Source organism: Mirounga leonina, unplaced genomic scaffold, assembly GCF_011800145.1.
Source record: "Mirounga leonina isolate KUSES-001 unplaced genomic scaffold, KU_Mleo_1.0 Mir_152, whole genome shotgun sequence".
NCBI classification, from domain to species: domain Eukaryota; kingdom Metazoa; phylum Chordata; class Mammalia; order Carnivora; family Phocidae; genus Mirounga; species Mirounga leonina.
The window spans coordinates 10,161,241-10,175,555 of record NW_023270380.1 but is presented as its reverse complement, the minus strand read 5'-3'; the positions used below and the strand labels follow the sequence as shown (position 1 = coordinate 10,175,555).

Sequence of the window (14,315 nt, the reverse complement as noted above, 5' to 3'; positions counted from 1 at the left end):
ATTCGATCCCGGGACTCCAGGATCATGACCTAAGCCGGAGGCAGTCACCCAACCAACTGAGCCACCCAGGTGCCCCTGTAGGGGGATTCTTGCTGAATGCAGACCAGGCACTAATACATCAGGGGCAGGGTATAAGGAACTTGATCAGATATCAAGGGTGAGGGGATTGTCACTAGACCGACTTAAAAGATTCTTGCTAAAACTGAGCCCAGCCCCAATAGACCTGGAAGACCTAGTCAAGGCCTAGTTGAGAATAGGGCTCAGAGGACACTAACCAGGGTTTAGTCAACAGGAGAGTTCGTGTCAGAGTGGATCATAAAATTTGGGTTGATAATGAAATAAATTATAGAAGCTGTACCTTTAGTTATGTAATTTCATTGTAAAATTCTAATGGAAATACTACAGGAAAAGAGAAAATGAAACCCAGAAGAATGCTTGAGATAAGAGAAGGAGTGGTAAGTGGTAAGAGATGACAAAACATAGAGGTAAATCTGAACAATAGGTATATAAAGTGACATGATATTAATGTGTATAGCTAAAAAAACATGTACACAAAGCAATAACTGCATATAAATGAGGTGAGAGGTGATCAAATTGAGTTTGATGCTTCTGTTCTTCAGGAAAAGAGGTTTAAGATACTGAATTACTCCAGATTTTAGGTTAAATATTCATGGTATGATGTGATGGATAGCCACCTAAAGCTGAGAAACAGGTGTGTATAACTTCTAAAGTTGTAAAGAAGAAAAAATGGAAAAGATACGAAATTATGTCAAAAAGAAGGAAGGAAAGTACAATAGAATCAATAGTAAATTGTGACAAATATAAAGTACCAAGTGAAATGTGAGAGACGACTTGAATTTTTTTCAGTAATCATAAATGGAAACAGACTACATTTACCTGTTAAAGTACAAATTGTCAAATTGGATCTTCAAAATATAGTAATACCTTGCTATAGCTAAGATAATAGGTTTTCATTTATTCTGCTAACTACATATTATATTTTTAGCATCTTTTACCCACTTGACATTCAGTGTTCTATACCTGCCCATATACAGAATATAAAGGATATCCTGATCCCTTCAATGTGGCAAGCAGTAATATCACAATTAGCATTCACAAATCATAAATTTTCCCTGCTTCATTTGTTACCTTCTATGAGTCTTCTCTTGTAACTTAGTATCATTTTATTTTTCTGTTTTCCTTTCTTACTAGTGTTAGGTCACTATTGTTATATTTTTGTAAACTTTAAAAAATTCTTTTTATATTCTCACTTGCACTGATACCACCCAAAGCACTTGGGCATTCTGTTTTACTCTTTGTTCTAATTCCTAAATGCAATTACACTTTGCCCTACAAAGCATCTAATTTATCATGTTAATATCTTGAGTTGTATTTTCCCCAATACGTAATATAGCAAATTTATGTTTTTCTCATTTAATGACCCTTAATATTTTTTTACCTTTTTTAAAAAGATTTATTTATTTATTAAGAGCAAACACACATGAGTGGGGTGGTGCAGCAGAAGAGGGAGAGAGAGAATCTCAAGCAGACTCTGTGCTAAGCATGGTGCCCTAAGCAGGGCTCAGTCTCACAACCCTGAGATCACAACCTGAGCTGAATCCCAGGAGTCGAACACTTAACCAACTGAGCCACTCAGGTGTTCCAGTGACCCTTAAATATGACTACATCTCATCTCTGTGGCACAGAACTGGTGCTAAACTCCCATTTAATCCTTATTCTTAGGATTACCCACAGATAATGCTTTCCTGCCATACAAGTCCACATTTCATTCCTAACATACTTGGGGATTCTTGTGAATTAATACATGATAAGTACATGGAACAGTGCTTGGCTCATGGTAATGGTTACTTTCCCTGTTAACTTTTCCTATTGTTAATAGCGTTGTCATTGTTTTTAAGCACGTTTTTAAATTTAAGCTCAGCTTTCCACAGCTTTTGTAAAATGTTCCTTCCTTGCTTTGATTTACATTACCTAGTATGGAATCTGATTCCTGATAGTGTATGGATGTTGAATGAAGAAGCTATTACTGGATTATAATTTCTTCAAAGAGAGCATATCTTATTTTGTCATATAACATATAATGGATATTGGATCATTACTTAATTCATTAACTGTGCCTCTTGATGAGTGCAAGAACCTTTATAGTCAGAAAATACTACAAGGAATTAATTTCTAAATGCACATGTTGGGTTATAAACCTGTAGATTCTTTTTTTTTTTTTTAAAGATTTATTTATTTATTTGACAGAGAGCAGAAGCAGGGGTAGCAGTGGGTAGAGGGAGAGGGAGAAGCAGGCCCCCTGCCCAGCAGGAAGCCCAATGTGGGGCTCGATCCCAGGACCCTGGGATCATGACCTGAGCCGAAGGCAGACATTAACGACTCAGCCACCCAGGTGCCCCAAACCTGTAGATTCTTGTTCAAAATTACAGATTTGTAGAAAACTTGAACTTTGTTTTGAAAAAGCACACCACAAGGACCATTACTTTCATGTCCACTCATGTATTCAGAGGAAATCAGATATAAATACTTCTGACACCATAGGTTGTAGTTGGGAAAAGAAAAAAGACTACTGAGTATTTCAAATTTCAGCAGTTAACAGGGTATGTTTATGTTTAAAGGGGGTATAATCCAACATTCTGATAGAATGAGATGTATAGAATGTGATTAATTTTAAATTTCAATGTAAGTAGGACTCGAAATGGTAGAGATGTTTGTGAAGACTTATTATGAGACAGTGTCATTTTCCTAAAGAGTGAAGTTCTGAGCAAATCCAAAATGGGAATGTAAACCAGCTGAGTGAAAAGCCTTGGTTGAACTTGAATGATTTTTGGCAAGTTAATAGTCTGGCATTCCTAGAAAGAAGACATTTATTATGGACTAGTGAAGTGATCACTTGAGTATCTAACATGTATGTGGTTAGGGACAAATTACCCCCCACCCCCGAAATTATAACTGCAGCGTGTTTGCTCCTGATGGTGCTTGGAGACAATGGGCTTTGAATAGGTTTTGTTTTTGTTTTTTTTTAAAGATTTTATTTACTTGACACAGAGATAGCAAGAGCAGGAACACAAGCAAGGGGAGTGGGAGAGGGAGAAGCAGGCTTCCCACCAAGCAGGGAGTCTGATGCGGGACTCGATCCCAGGACCTTGGGATTATGACCTGAGCTGAAGGCAGCTGCTTAATGACTGAGCCACCCAGGCGCCCTGAATAGGTTTTTAAATAGGGTCATCATTGTTATGTTGTATGTACTGAGCAAGAAGGTAACGTGAAGTATAGCTGAGAATTCTTAGGGTAAATAAATATATCATTGAATGTTTTAGGTCAGGTCTTCCATGGTTATAAATCAACCCACGAAATGTAGAAATCTGGGTGTAAAAGAAAAAAATTATTAATATTATGTCAGAGCAAGTTTACAGTGGGGAAAAATTAGCATCTGGTGGTAGCATATCTGACAAAATAAGTTTGACTATACCACAACTAAAACAACTGTTGGGTTTGGTCATGTTTCAGTCTTGTTCTCATCTTTTTGATTTTACTTTTCCTGGTAGACATTTGTATTTTTTATAAGTAACATGAGTAGAGGGAAAATTAGAAACCACATTACAGGACTCTATTCACAAGCACAAAGAAATCAGTACTTTCAGAAATTTAATTTGATATTAACAGTATACTAAATTAACATATAACAAAACAGAAGTAATTTTAAAAGGAGAATGAAACTGTAAACATGTAAAGTTTAGAGAGAATTTAGCTGCACTAATGTAAGTATGAGGAAAATTATGTAAAGTCTGATCCTTCAAAATATCAAATTGTTTCTCTATTTCTTTCTTTTTTTTTTTTTTTGAAGATTTTATTTATTTATTTAAGAGAGAGAGTGAGAGAGAGAGAGCACAAGAGGGGGGAGCGGGAGAGGGAGAAGCAGACTCCCTGCTGAGCAGGTAGCCTGATGCAGGACTCGATCCCAGGACTCCAGGATCATGACCTGAGCCGAAGGCAAGTCGCTTAACCAACTGAGCCACCCAGGCACCCTAAATTGTTCCTCTATTTCTTTAGGGCACTCTTATCTACTAAGTTTCATGGCCTCTCTAGTTTTCTGCATTTCCCCTTCCTAGATGAGCCATTTTTTTTCCAAGTCTATTTTCTTCACCGTGCTTTTTATTTATTTCTAATGTATATATTAAGTCTTGAAATATGTCTTTGAAAATTGCCAAATGTATATGTGTGTGTTCTAAGTTTCTATCCCCCTTTTCCACCCTGTCAGGTTGTATTTTTTTTAATCCAAAAGGATGGGGCAGTATGACTATTTGGATCACTCTTATTTCACAAAACCAAGTCAGTGATGTAAAAGGGCATTTGTTTTAAGTGTAATTTCATCATAATTATGATATGATTCATGGCTTATGGTTTGTTTGTTTTTCTCATTTCTAGAAGTCTGCAAAGTTGATAACCAACTAGAAAAGAATCAAGAAACCCAGCACAGACATTTCTGCCAGCCTCCATTTATCAACAACAAAACACTGACTATGCACAGAGGTAATGTATTAGGAAGCATTTTTAATTTCAGCACAGACACAGTTCCTTCCATAAAAATACCCTGTAGGTATGACTCGTGTGGTATGAATTTGAAATGTATTTCAGAATTAATTATTAATAAGAAAAACTATTTAAGTAAGAAGCCTATTGATCTCAATACATATGGGAAATTGCTCCTTCATATTAACCATGAACAAACTCAAATGGGAGAGAAACCTTGTGAATTCATTCAAAATGGAAAATACCTCAGTCATAATGAAGATTTCATCCCATATCAGAGAATTAAAAATACAGAACAATCCTTTATTCAAAGCGATAAGGAATATGGGAACGCTTTCCATGAGAAGGCAGTTGTCATCCCATATAACCAAGCTCACGTAGGACAGAGTCCTTGTGAACATAATGAATCTGATAAAACTTTCTGTAATGATTCAGCCCTCATGGTCCATAAGATGGCACAAAGAACAGAAAATCCTTATGAGTTTCATGAATATGCTAAAACTTTTGAGAAGTCATCTCTCTTGGAACACAGAGTTCATTTAGAGGTGAAAGGTTATGAGTATATTGAAAGAGTGGATAATTTCAATGGGAGATCAGACTTTCCTGACACAGGAGAGAGAATATTTGAATATAACAACTTGGGAGAACCTTTCCGGGAGAAGTCAGTTCTTAATGTAACTCAGAGAACATACATAGGAGACAAAGTCTGTGAATGTAATAAATGTGGAAAAGCATTCTGCAAAAAGTCAAAACTCACCAAACATCAGAAAATACATACAAGAGAGAAACTCTATGAATGTAAGGAATGTGGGAAGTGCTTCTCTCGGAAATCTCTCCTCACTTTACATCAGCGAATCCACACAGGAGAAAAACCATACGAATGTAAGGAGTGTGGGAAATGCTTCTCTAGAAGTTCACACCTCATAATTCATCAGAGAACTCACACAGGAGAGAAACCCTATGAATGTAAGGAATGTAGAAAAAGCTTCTACCATAAGTCCTATCTCACAGTACACCAGAGAATTCACACAGGGGAGAAGCCCTATGAATGTAATCAGTGTGGAAAAACCTTCATAAGCAACTCAGTCCTCACAATACATCAGAAAACACACACAGGTGAGAAACCCTATGAGTGTAATCAATGTGGAAAATTCTTCTCTAGAAACTCCTACCTTACAGTACATCTGAGAACTCACACAGGGGAGAAGCCCTATGAATGTGAGATATGCAGAAAAACCTTTTGTCACAAGTCAGATGTCACTAAACATGAGAAAACTCACATAGGGGAAAAACCCTATGGATGTAATCAGTGCGGGAAAACCTTTAGTCGCAACTCAGGTCTAAAAGTACATCAGAGAACTCACACAAAGGAGAAACCATATGAATGTAGTGAGTGTGGGAAATCCTTCTCTGAGAAATCAGTCCTCACAGTACATCAGAGGATCCACACAGGGGAAAAACCTTATAAGTGTAATGAATGTGGAAAAACCTTCTACAATAAATCAGACCTCACTAAACACCACAGAACTCACACAGGTGAGAAACCTTATGAATGTAAGGAATGTGGGAAATTCTTCTCTAGGAATTCATACCTTACAGTACACCAGCGAACTCATACAGGAGAGAAACCCTGTGTGTGTAAAAAATGTGGGAAGACCTTTTGCCATAAGTCAGATTATACAATACATAAACGAACACACAGAGGGGAAAAATCCTATCACTGTAATCAGTGTGGGAAAACCTTCACTTGCAGTTCAGTCCTCCGATCACATCAGAGAACTCACACAGGTGAGAAGCCCTATGAATGTAATGAGTGTGGGAAGTCATTTTCTGAGAAATCCATTCTCACCGTACATCAGAGAATACACACAGGGGAGAAACCTTACAAGTGTAACGAATGTGGAAAGTCTTTCTATCATAAGTCAGATCTCACTAAGCATCAGAGAACACACACAGGAGAGAAACCCTATAAATGTAATCATTGTGGGAAAACCTTCAGTTGTAACTCAGGCCTCAAAGTACATCAGAGAAGACACATAAGAGAGAAGCCCTATGAATGTATTGAGAGTGAGAAAACCTCCAAGAAATCAGTTACCACAGTACATCCAAGGTTACACACAGGGGAAGAAAATTTGTAAATATAGCAGTGAGAGAAACCTTTCTCTTGTGATTCATACCTCAAAATACCACAGAAAATTCACAAAAGACATGACTCCTATGAATGTGCAGAATGGCAAATCTTTTACCATAAGTCATCTTCCAAAGTAAACGAGAATACTCATAGTGGAAAATACTCTGAATTTGGTGAATGTTTAAAAATCTGTTGTAAGTAAGACAACTAAAAGTGACTGTAGAAGAAACCCTGTTAATGCATGTAGGAAATATGGGGAATTATTTTTATTATGAAGTAGAGCTTATTAAAGAACTTACATAGGAGATAATCCTGTCAATCAAACAGATGAGTGAAAATGTTCTTCCAGAATTTGGCCATAAATAACAATCAGACCACACTTGGGAAAAAATGTCAACATCTTGTATTTTTTTGAGACCTTCTTACACAAGTTGTACTCAATGTATGTCAGGGAAATAATAGGGAAGATACCCAAAGAATGCAGCAAATGTGGTTGAGCCTTTATCAAGAAATGCCATTTTGTTCATCAAGACAAATGATATTGGAGGAAATCATAAAGATGTTTTGAATGTGCAGACTTTAACAAAATTCAGACTTTATTATATGTGAAGATTTTATTGAAGGAAGTATGTCTTTAGGAAATATGGACAGAAATTGTCCTTTAGATACATTATTCTTAGTTATGTTTTTCTCTAATCTCAAATTTTTTAATAGAAGTAAAGCTGAAGATAGACCTTTTTAAAAACATTAACTGGAATGCGAAGCTTTTTGAAAAGAACAAATAAACTGAATAATCTTCTCAGACTCTGATTTCACTTTGGGAGAAACACATGTCACCCCGTGGCCCTCCCTAGCATGAGCCATCATGGGTTTTTGATTAGTCTGTCCCCAAACTATGCTGTTACCTCTGCGAAGAATGCTTGATGGTCTGGTTCATCCTGGGGTCTACTCGAGGGGTTCTCCCCGTGGACTAGACTCATACCAGAATGTACACTGCCAGCAGCCAGGGACAGTCTGGAGGACGTATCTGCTTCCTCTTCTTAGGTTCAGGAACCAGAAGAAACATTGAGTGTGTTAATGAAAGTAGACTACTGTAGGGCATATGACCTTCGTGTCCCAGCTGAAATTTCCAGGAAGCTCATCATAGCTCAACTTTCTTGAATTCAGGCCTATTGACCCAGTGATAGCCCACCTTTCCAGGGGGTGTGTCCAGTTATGAGGAATATCATAACCATTGCTGTGTCTGCTGCAGGTTGGAAGTAATGTACGAGAATGGTTGAAGTATCTGCATACCATCCTCAAATCCATTCCATATCCTATAACTTCTATCACCTTCAGCACTTTTCTAAATTTCGTTAATATTGATCTCACATCTCATTACTTTTACAGTAATATTTTACATGTATTTCTCTGTGTGTGTGTGTCTAACATTGTTTTGCTTGTATATCAGTGGGAACACATGTTTTGCAACTTGCTTTTGTCTTCAGGTGCATGGTTTTGATATTTATACATATTGACATATTTAGCTTTAGTTGATGCATTTTAATAAAGCATGATATATGACTATAACAATATTGTCTATTTTCCTGTTTATGATTTTCAAAATTTAAGAGCTTTGTTATTAAAATAATAATCCCAAATTTTTAAAAATCAACTCTGGGCAATAATTTAAATATGGTTAAATATACCAACTCAAGTTTTAATAAGAGTATACTCATACATATGACTGCTACAGTTTAGAGAGACAACACCCATTACCCAGAAGGGTTTCTCATTCCCCTTTCCCAGTCACTTCTGGGACTCGCCCCCCACCACGGCCCCTGGCAACCAATGATCTGCTTTCAGTAACTAGGTTAGACTGATTTTTTAAAATATCATTTCACATAAATGGAGATATCCAAGATGTCCTCTTCCTTGTCTTTTATTCAGCATGATTTTGAGATGCATCCATGTTTTAGCATCTGTCAGTAACTCCTTTGTTTTTTATTAAGTCATATTTTATTGTATGCTTAATTACAGTGTATCCATTCTCTTTCCAGTTTTTGGTTGTTATGAACATAGCTGCAGTGAACTTCATGTGCATTTTAATGTAGGCATGTTTTTATTTCTCTCTGGTAAATACTTAGGAGCAAAGTTTTTCAGTTTGTAGGATTAGTATATGTAATGTCAGACTTCTCTGAAGTGGTTGTTCCATTTACATTTCTGTCACCAGTGTGTGAGAGCTGTTCTAAAATGTCAGTTGGTTGATAATGTTTTGCAAATTATACGTATCTGTGCTTAATTTCCCTTTCAGTTGTTTTATCAATTCCTGAGACAGGTATGAAGTTTCCAGCTGTCATTGTGACTTTGTGTTTTTCTATTGTCGGTTTGTCATACAACTTGAAGCTCTTCTTTCTCATTCTGTAATTTTCTTGTTCATTCCTGGCAAAATTTCTTGTCCTGAAATCTGCTTTTTTTTGATATTAATATAACCACTTCAGCTTATGATTAGTGTTTGCATGCTATGTCTAATTCCATCTTTCTTTAGTCTATATTTGTCATTTAATTTAAAGTGAATTTTTTCTATAGGATAGAGTTGACTCTTGCTTTCTTATCCTGTCTGATAATCGCTGCCTTCTGTCTTAATGCTTTTATTTGGAGTAAGTTCTTAGGTGAACATCTACCATCTTGCTATTTTTTTAAATTGAAGTTTTTATGAGAGGAATGTAGATTCACATGCAGTTTCAAGAAACAATACATACAAGTCCAGGGAACACTTTACCCAATTTTCACTAATGGTAACATTTTGCAAAACTATTGTATAAATATCCCATCCAGGATATTGACGTTGATCACAGGCCTTAGGAACATTTCTCCAGGTTTTCTTCTTTTCATTTGTTTGCAGGTATATATTTAGTACAGTACAACTTTGTCACTTGTGTAGCTTGTGTTTATCTGCCACTGTAGTCAAAATACTGTATAGTTCCATCATCGTAAGGACCTCTCGTGTTGCCCTTTTATAACTGTACCCTCTTTACTCCTCTGTGCTCTGCCACTGTCAGTTCGGACATGTTACATGGAGATACACGCATGTCACCTGTGGGGTTCGTTTCTGTCCCTACACATAACACCTGAGTATTCATCCAAGTTACTGTATAAGTGGTTCATGCCTTTTTGTTCCTGAATAGTGTTCCGTGTTATTTATTTATATATATATATAGTTTGTTTAACCATTCATTGATAGATCTGGGGTTTTTGCAGTTTTTGGCTATTACAAATAAGCTGCTATGAATGCACCATTTTGTATTCCCACCAATAATGTGTAAGTCATCTAGTTTCTCTGCATCCTTACCATCGTTTGTGTTAGGACTATTTTTTGTTTTAACAGTTCTGAGAGGGGTGGCTTAGTTAAGTGTCTGCCTTTGGCTCAGGTTGTGATCCCTGGGTCCTGGGATCAAGTCTTGGTGTCAGGCTCCCTGCTCAGTGGAGAGTCTGCTTCTCCCTCTTCCTCTGCCCTCCCCCCATTTGTGCTCCTTTGCTCTCTCGCTCTCTCTCTCAAATAAATAAATAAAATCTTTAAAAAATTCTGATGGGGCGCCTGGGTGGCTCAGTTGGTTAAGCATCTGCCTTCGGCTCAGGTCATGATCTCAGGGTCCTGGGATCAAGCCCCAGATCGGGCTCCCTGCTCAGCAGGGAGTCTGCTTCTCTCTCTCTCTTTGCCTCTCCACCTCCTTCTTATGTGTTTTCTCTCTCCCCCAGCCCCCGTCTCAATTAAATAAATAAAATCTTAAAAAAAAATTCTGATAGGTATGTAGTGATAGCTTGCTGTCATTTTATTTTTTTTAATTTATTTTTTTTAAGATTTTATTTATTTGTCAGAGAGAGAGCACAAGCAGGAGGAGTGGCAGGCAGAGGGAGAAGCAGGCTCCCCGTTGAGCAAGGAGCCCAATGCGGGACTCAGTATCAGGACCCTGGGATCATGACCTGAGCTGAAGGCAGATGCTTAACCAACTGAGCCACCCTTGCTGTAATTTTAATTTGCATTTCCCTAATGGTGTTTAAAATGTTTTCAACTATATATTTGCTGTCTTGTTTTGCTCTTTGTTGAAGTGGTTCTTTTTGTCTTCTGCCCATTTTCTAACTGGCTTGTGGTTTTACTGATGAGTTTTGAGAGTACTTTGTATATTCTGGATTATAGTTCTTTGTCAGATACAGGCAAACCTCAGAGATATTGCAGGTTCAGTTCCAGATCATGACAATAAAACAAATGTTACAATAAAGCGAGTCAGATGAATTTTTTGGTTTCTCAGTGTTTATGAAAGTTACGTTTACACCTTACTGTAGTCTGTTACGTGTGCACTAGCACTATATCTATAGAAAAAAATAGTACGTACTTTAATTTAAAAATACTTTATTGCTAAAATATGCTAATCATTGTCTGAGCTTTCAGGGAGCTGTAATCTTTTTGCTGGTGGAAGGTCCTGCCTCAGTGTTGTTGGCCGTGAACTGATCAGGGTGGTGGTTGCTGAAGGTTGGGTGGCCGGGGCAATCTCTTGTGGCAACAATGCAAAGTTTGCCACATCAGTCAATGCTTCCTTTCACGAACAGTTTCTCTGTAGCATTTGACAGCCTTTTACTCACAGAACTTCCTTCAAAATTGGAGTCAGTCCTATTAAACCCTGCTGCTGCTTAATCAGCAAGTTTATGTGATAGTCTGGGTCCTTTCTTGTCCTTTCAACAATCTTCACAGCATCTTCAGAAGCAGAATCCATTTCAAGAAACCACTTTCTTTGTTCATCCATAAGAAGCAACTTCTCATCTGTTCAGGTTTTATCATCATGAGATTATAGCAGTTCAGTCCTATCCTCAGGCTCCACTTCCAGTTCTAGTTCTCGTGCTCTTCCCACCACATCTGCAGTGACTTCCTCCCCTGAAGTCTTGAACCCCTCAAAGTCCTCCATGAGGGTTGCAGTCAGCTTCCTCCAAACCCCTGTTATGTTGGTATTTTGACTTTTTCCCATGAACTACGTGGGAATCTGGAATAGGGCATCCTTTTCAGAAGGTTTTGAATTACTTTGCCCAGGTCTATCAGGGAAATTACTATCTATGGCAGCTATAGCCTTCTAAAATGTATTTCTTTTTTTCTCTTTTTTGAGAGGGGGGGGGAGTGCAAGTGGGGGGAGGGGCATTGGGAGAAGGATAGAGAGAAGCTTAAGCAGGCTCCATGCCCAGCTTGGAGCCCAACACAGGGCTTGATCTCATGACCCACGAGATCATGACCTAAGTTGAAATCAAGAGTCAGATGCTTAACTGACTGAGCCACCCAGACACCCCTAAAATGTATTTCTTAAATAGTAAGACTTGAAAATCAAAATTATTCCTTGCTCCTTGGGCTGCAGAATGGATATTTTGTTGGCAGACATGAAAACAAGATTAATCTCATTGTCCATCTTCATCAGAGCTCTTGGGTGACCAGGTGTATTCCTGGTGAATGAGCAGGAATCTTAATCTGGGTGGTACGTCAGTAATTGACTTAAATAGTATGATGTAAACAGATGTGCTATTACGCAGGCTTCATTGTTCCATTTATAGAATACAGGCAAAGTAGATTCAGCATAATTATTAAGGACCCCAAGATTTTTGGAATGGTAAATGAACATTGGCTTCAGTTTAAAGTCACCAGCCCTTACTGAGTCAGCCTGTCTTTAGAAGATTTGAAGCCAGGCATTGACTTCTCTCTAGTTATGAAAGTCCTAGATGGCATCTTCTTCCGATAGAAGGCTGCTTTGTCTACATTGGAAATCTGTTGTTCAGTGTTGCCACCTTCCTGCATTATCTCAGCTCAGTCTTCTGGAGAACTTGCTGCAGCTTCTCCATCAGCACCAGCTGCCTCGCCTGGCACTTTGATGTTACGGAGACAGCTTCTTTTCTTAAGTCACGAACCAACATCTCTGAGGTTCCAGCTTTTCTTTCATAGCTTCCTCGCCTTTCTCCACCTTCACAGAATTGAAGAGAGTTAGGACCTTTCTCTGGAGTAGTCTTTGGCTTAAGGGAATGTGGCTGGTTTGACCTTCTATCCAGACCACACAGACGTTCTCCATATCAGCAATAGGGCTGTTTCGCCTTCTTATCATCTGTGTGTTCACTGGAGTGGCACTTTCAGTTTCCTTCCAAAACTTTTCTTTTGCATTCATAACTTGGCTGACTGCCACAAGAGGCCTAGCTTTTGGCCTGTGTTGGCTTCTGGTGTGCCCTTTTCACTCAGCTGAATCATTTCTAGCTTTTGATTTAATTTGAGACATGTGACTTTTCACTTAACACTTGACACCGTAGGGTATAAACTGGCCGAATTTCAACATTGTCTTGTCTGAAGGAGTAAGGAGGCCCGTGGAGAGGAAGAGAGATGGCGGAATGACTGGTCAGTGGAACGGTCAGCACACACACATTCATGAATAAGGTTGTTGTCTTGGATGGGCACAGTTCTGGTGCCCCCAAATAATTAAAATGCTAACGTCAAAGATGACTGATTACATCACCATGACAAAAATAATAACAATGAAAATCAAGTTTGAAGTATTGTGAGACTTACCAAAACGTGGCAAAGAGACGCGAAGTGAACAAATGCTTTTGGAAAAATGGTGCCAGTAGAGTTGCTGGACCCAGGATCACCACAAAACTTTAATTTGTAATGAATGCAGTATCTCTGAAGTGCAGTAAAGCAAAGCACAATAAAACAAGGTATGCCTGTATTTGAAAATCTCTCAAACTTGGCAGACAACATAAATATACAGATTGAAGAAGGAAAGTTAACCACAAGAGAATAAATTAATACAAGTCCATGCAGAGACACATTTTAATCAACCTAAAAACTAGTAACAGAAAAAATCATGAAAGAAGTTCAAGAAAAACTGTGTATTAACGTTTAGGGAACCCAGTACAAATGGCAAGAGATTCCTCACCTGAAACCTTGGAGGCCAGAAGTATATGGCATAAAATTGTTCAAGCCATTAAATAATTGTCTACTATGAAGTCTATATTAAAAATAGCCTTTGGGAATAAAAGGGAAATATTTTCTCAGATAAAGGAAAACAGAATGTGTTGCAGGATGACCTACCTTCAGACAGTGGCTAAAAAGTTTTTCAAGAAAATGATAACAGAAGGAGTCTTGGAAATTCAGAAAAGAAAGAAGGAAATGGGTAAAAATATGGGTAAGTATAAAACTATTTTCATAAGCTTCTTAAATTATTTCATATTGGAAGCAAAAAAAAACATACCACCTGATGTGGTACTCTATATAGATGAAAATACTAAAGACAATTATATTTCAAAATAGGACCTGTAAAGAACATAGGTAGTAATTTCCCATATTTCATTCAGTGATAAAACATCACTACCAGTGGACTATGAGCAAACAGTAAGAAGATGGTACCAAAAAAAATACCCTGAATGTTAATTTTGCCCCGCTCATCCCTCAACAGGGTCTATTCTGAGGCGCATCCTTTGGAGTGATTCAGAGTCCACGGTGGTGTTAGACACTGTTCTCTCCAGGGGCACTTTATAAACTTCCCCTCCTTAACCGTCCAACTCTCTGCTTTCCCTCTCTGTTTTCTCGAGGTGACCTTCAAAATAAATTATCTGTGCCTAATTCCTT

At 38.0% G+C, this 14,315-nt stretch overlaps 1 protein-coding gene across 2 annotated transcripts in view; it reads left to right on the top strand.

The window, feature by feature from the left end:
* LOC118012944 (zinc finger protein 33B-like) overlaps window positions 1-8,899 on the top strand; it is a 28,705-nt gene extending 19,806 nt beyond the window's left edge. For both annotated transcript variants that reach the window (XM_035008530.1, XM_035008529.1), the window contains one exon: window positions 4,450-8,899. In XM_035008530.1, coding sequence (XP_034864421.1) covers window positions 4,450-6,692 — 2,243 coding nt within the window. In that variant the 3' untranslated portion in view covers window positions 6,693-8,899. The remainder of the gene's footprint in view (window positions 1-4,449) is intronic.
* The last annotated feature ends 5,416 nt before the right edge of the window (window positions 8,900-14,315 follow it).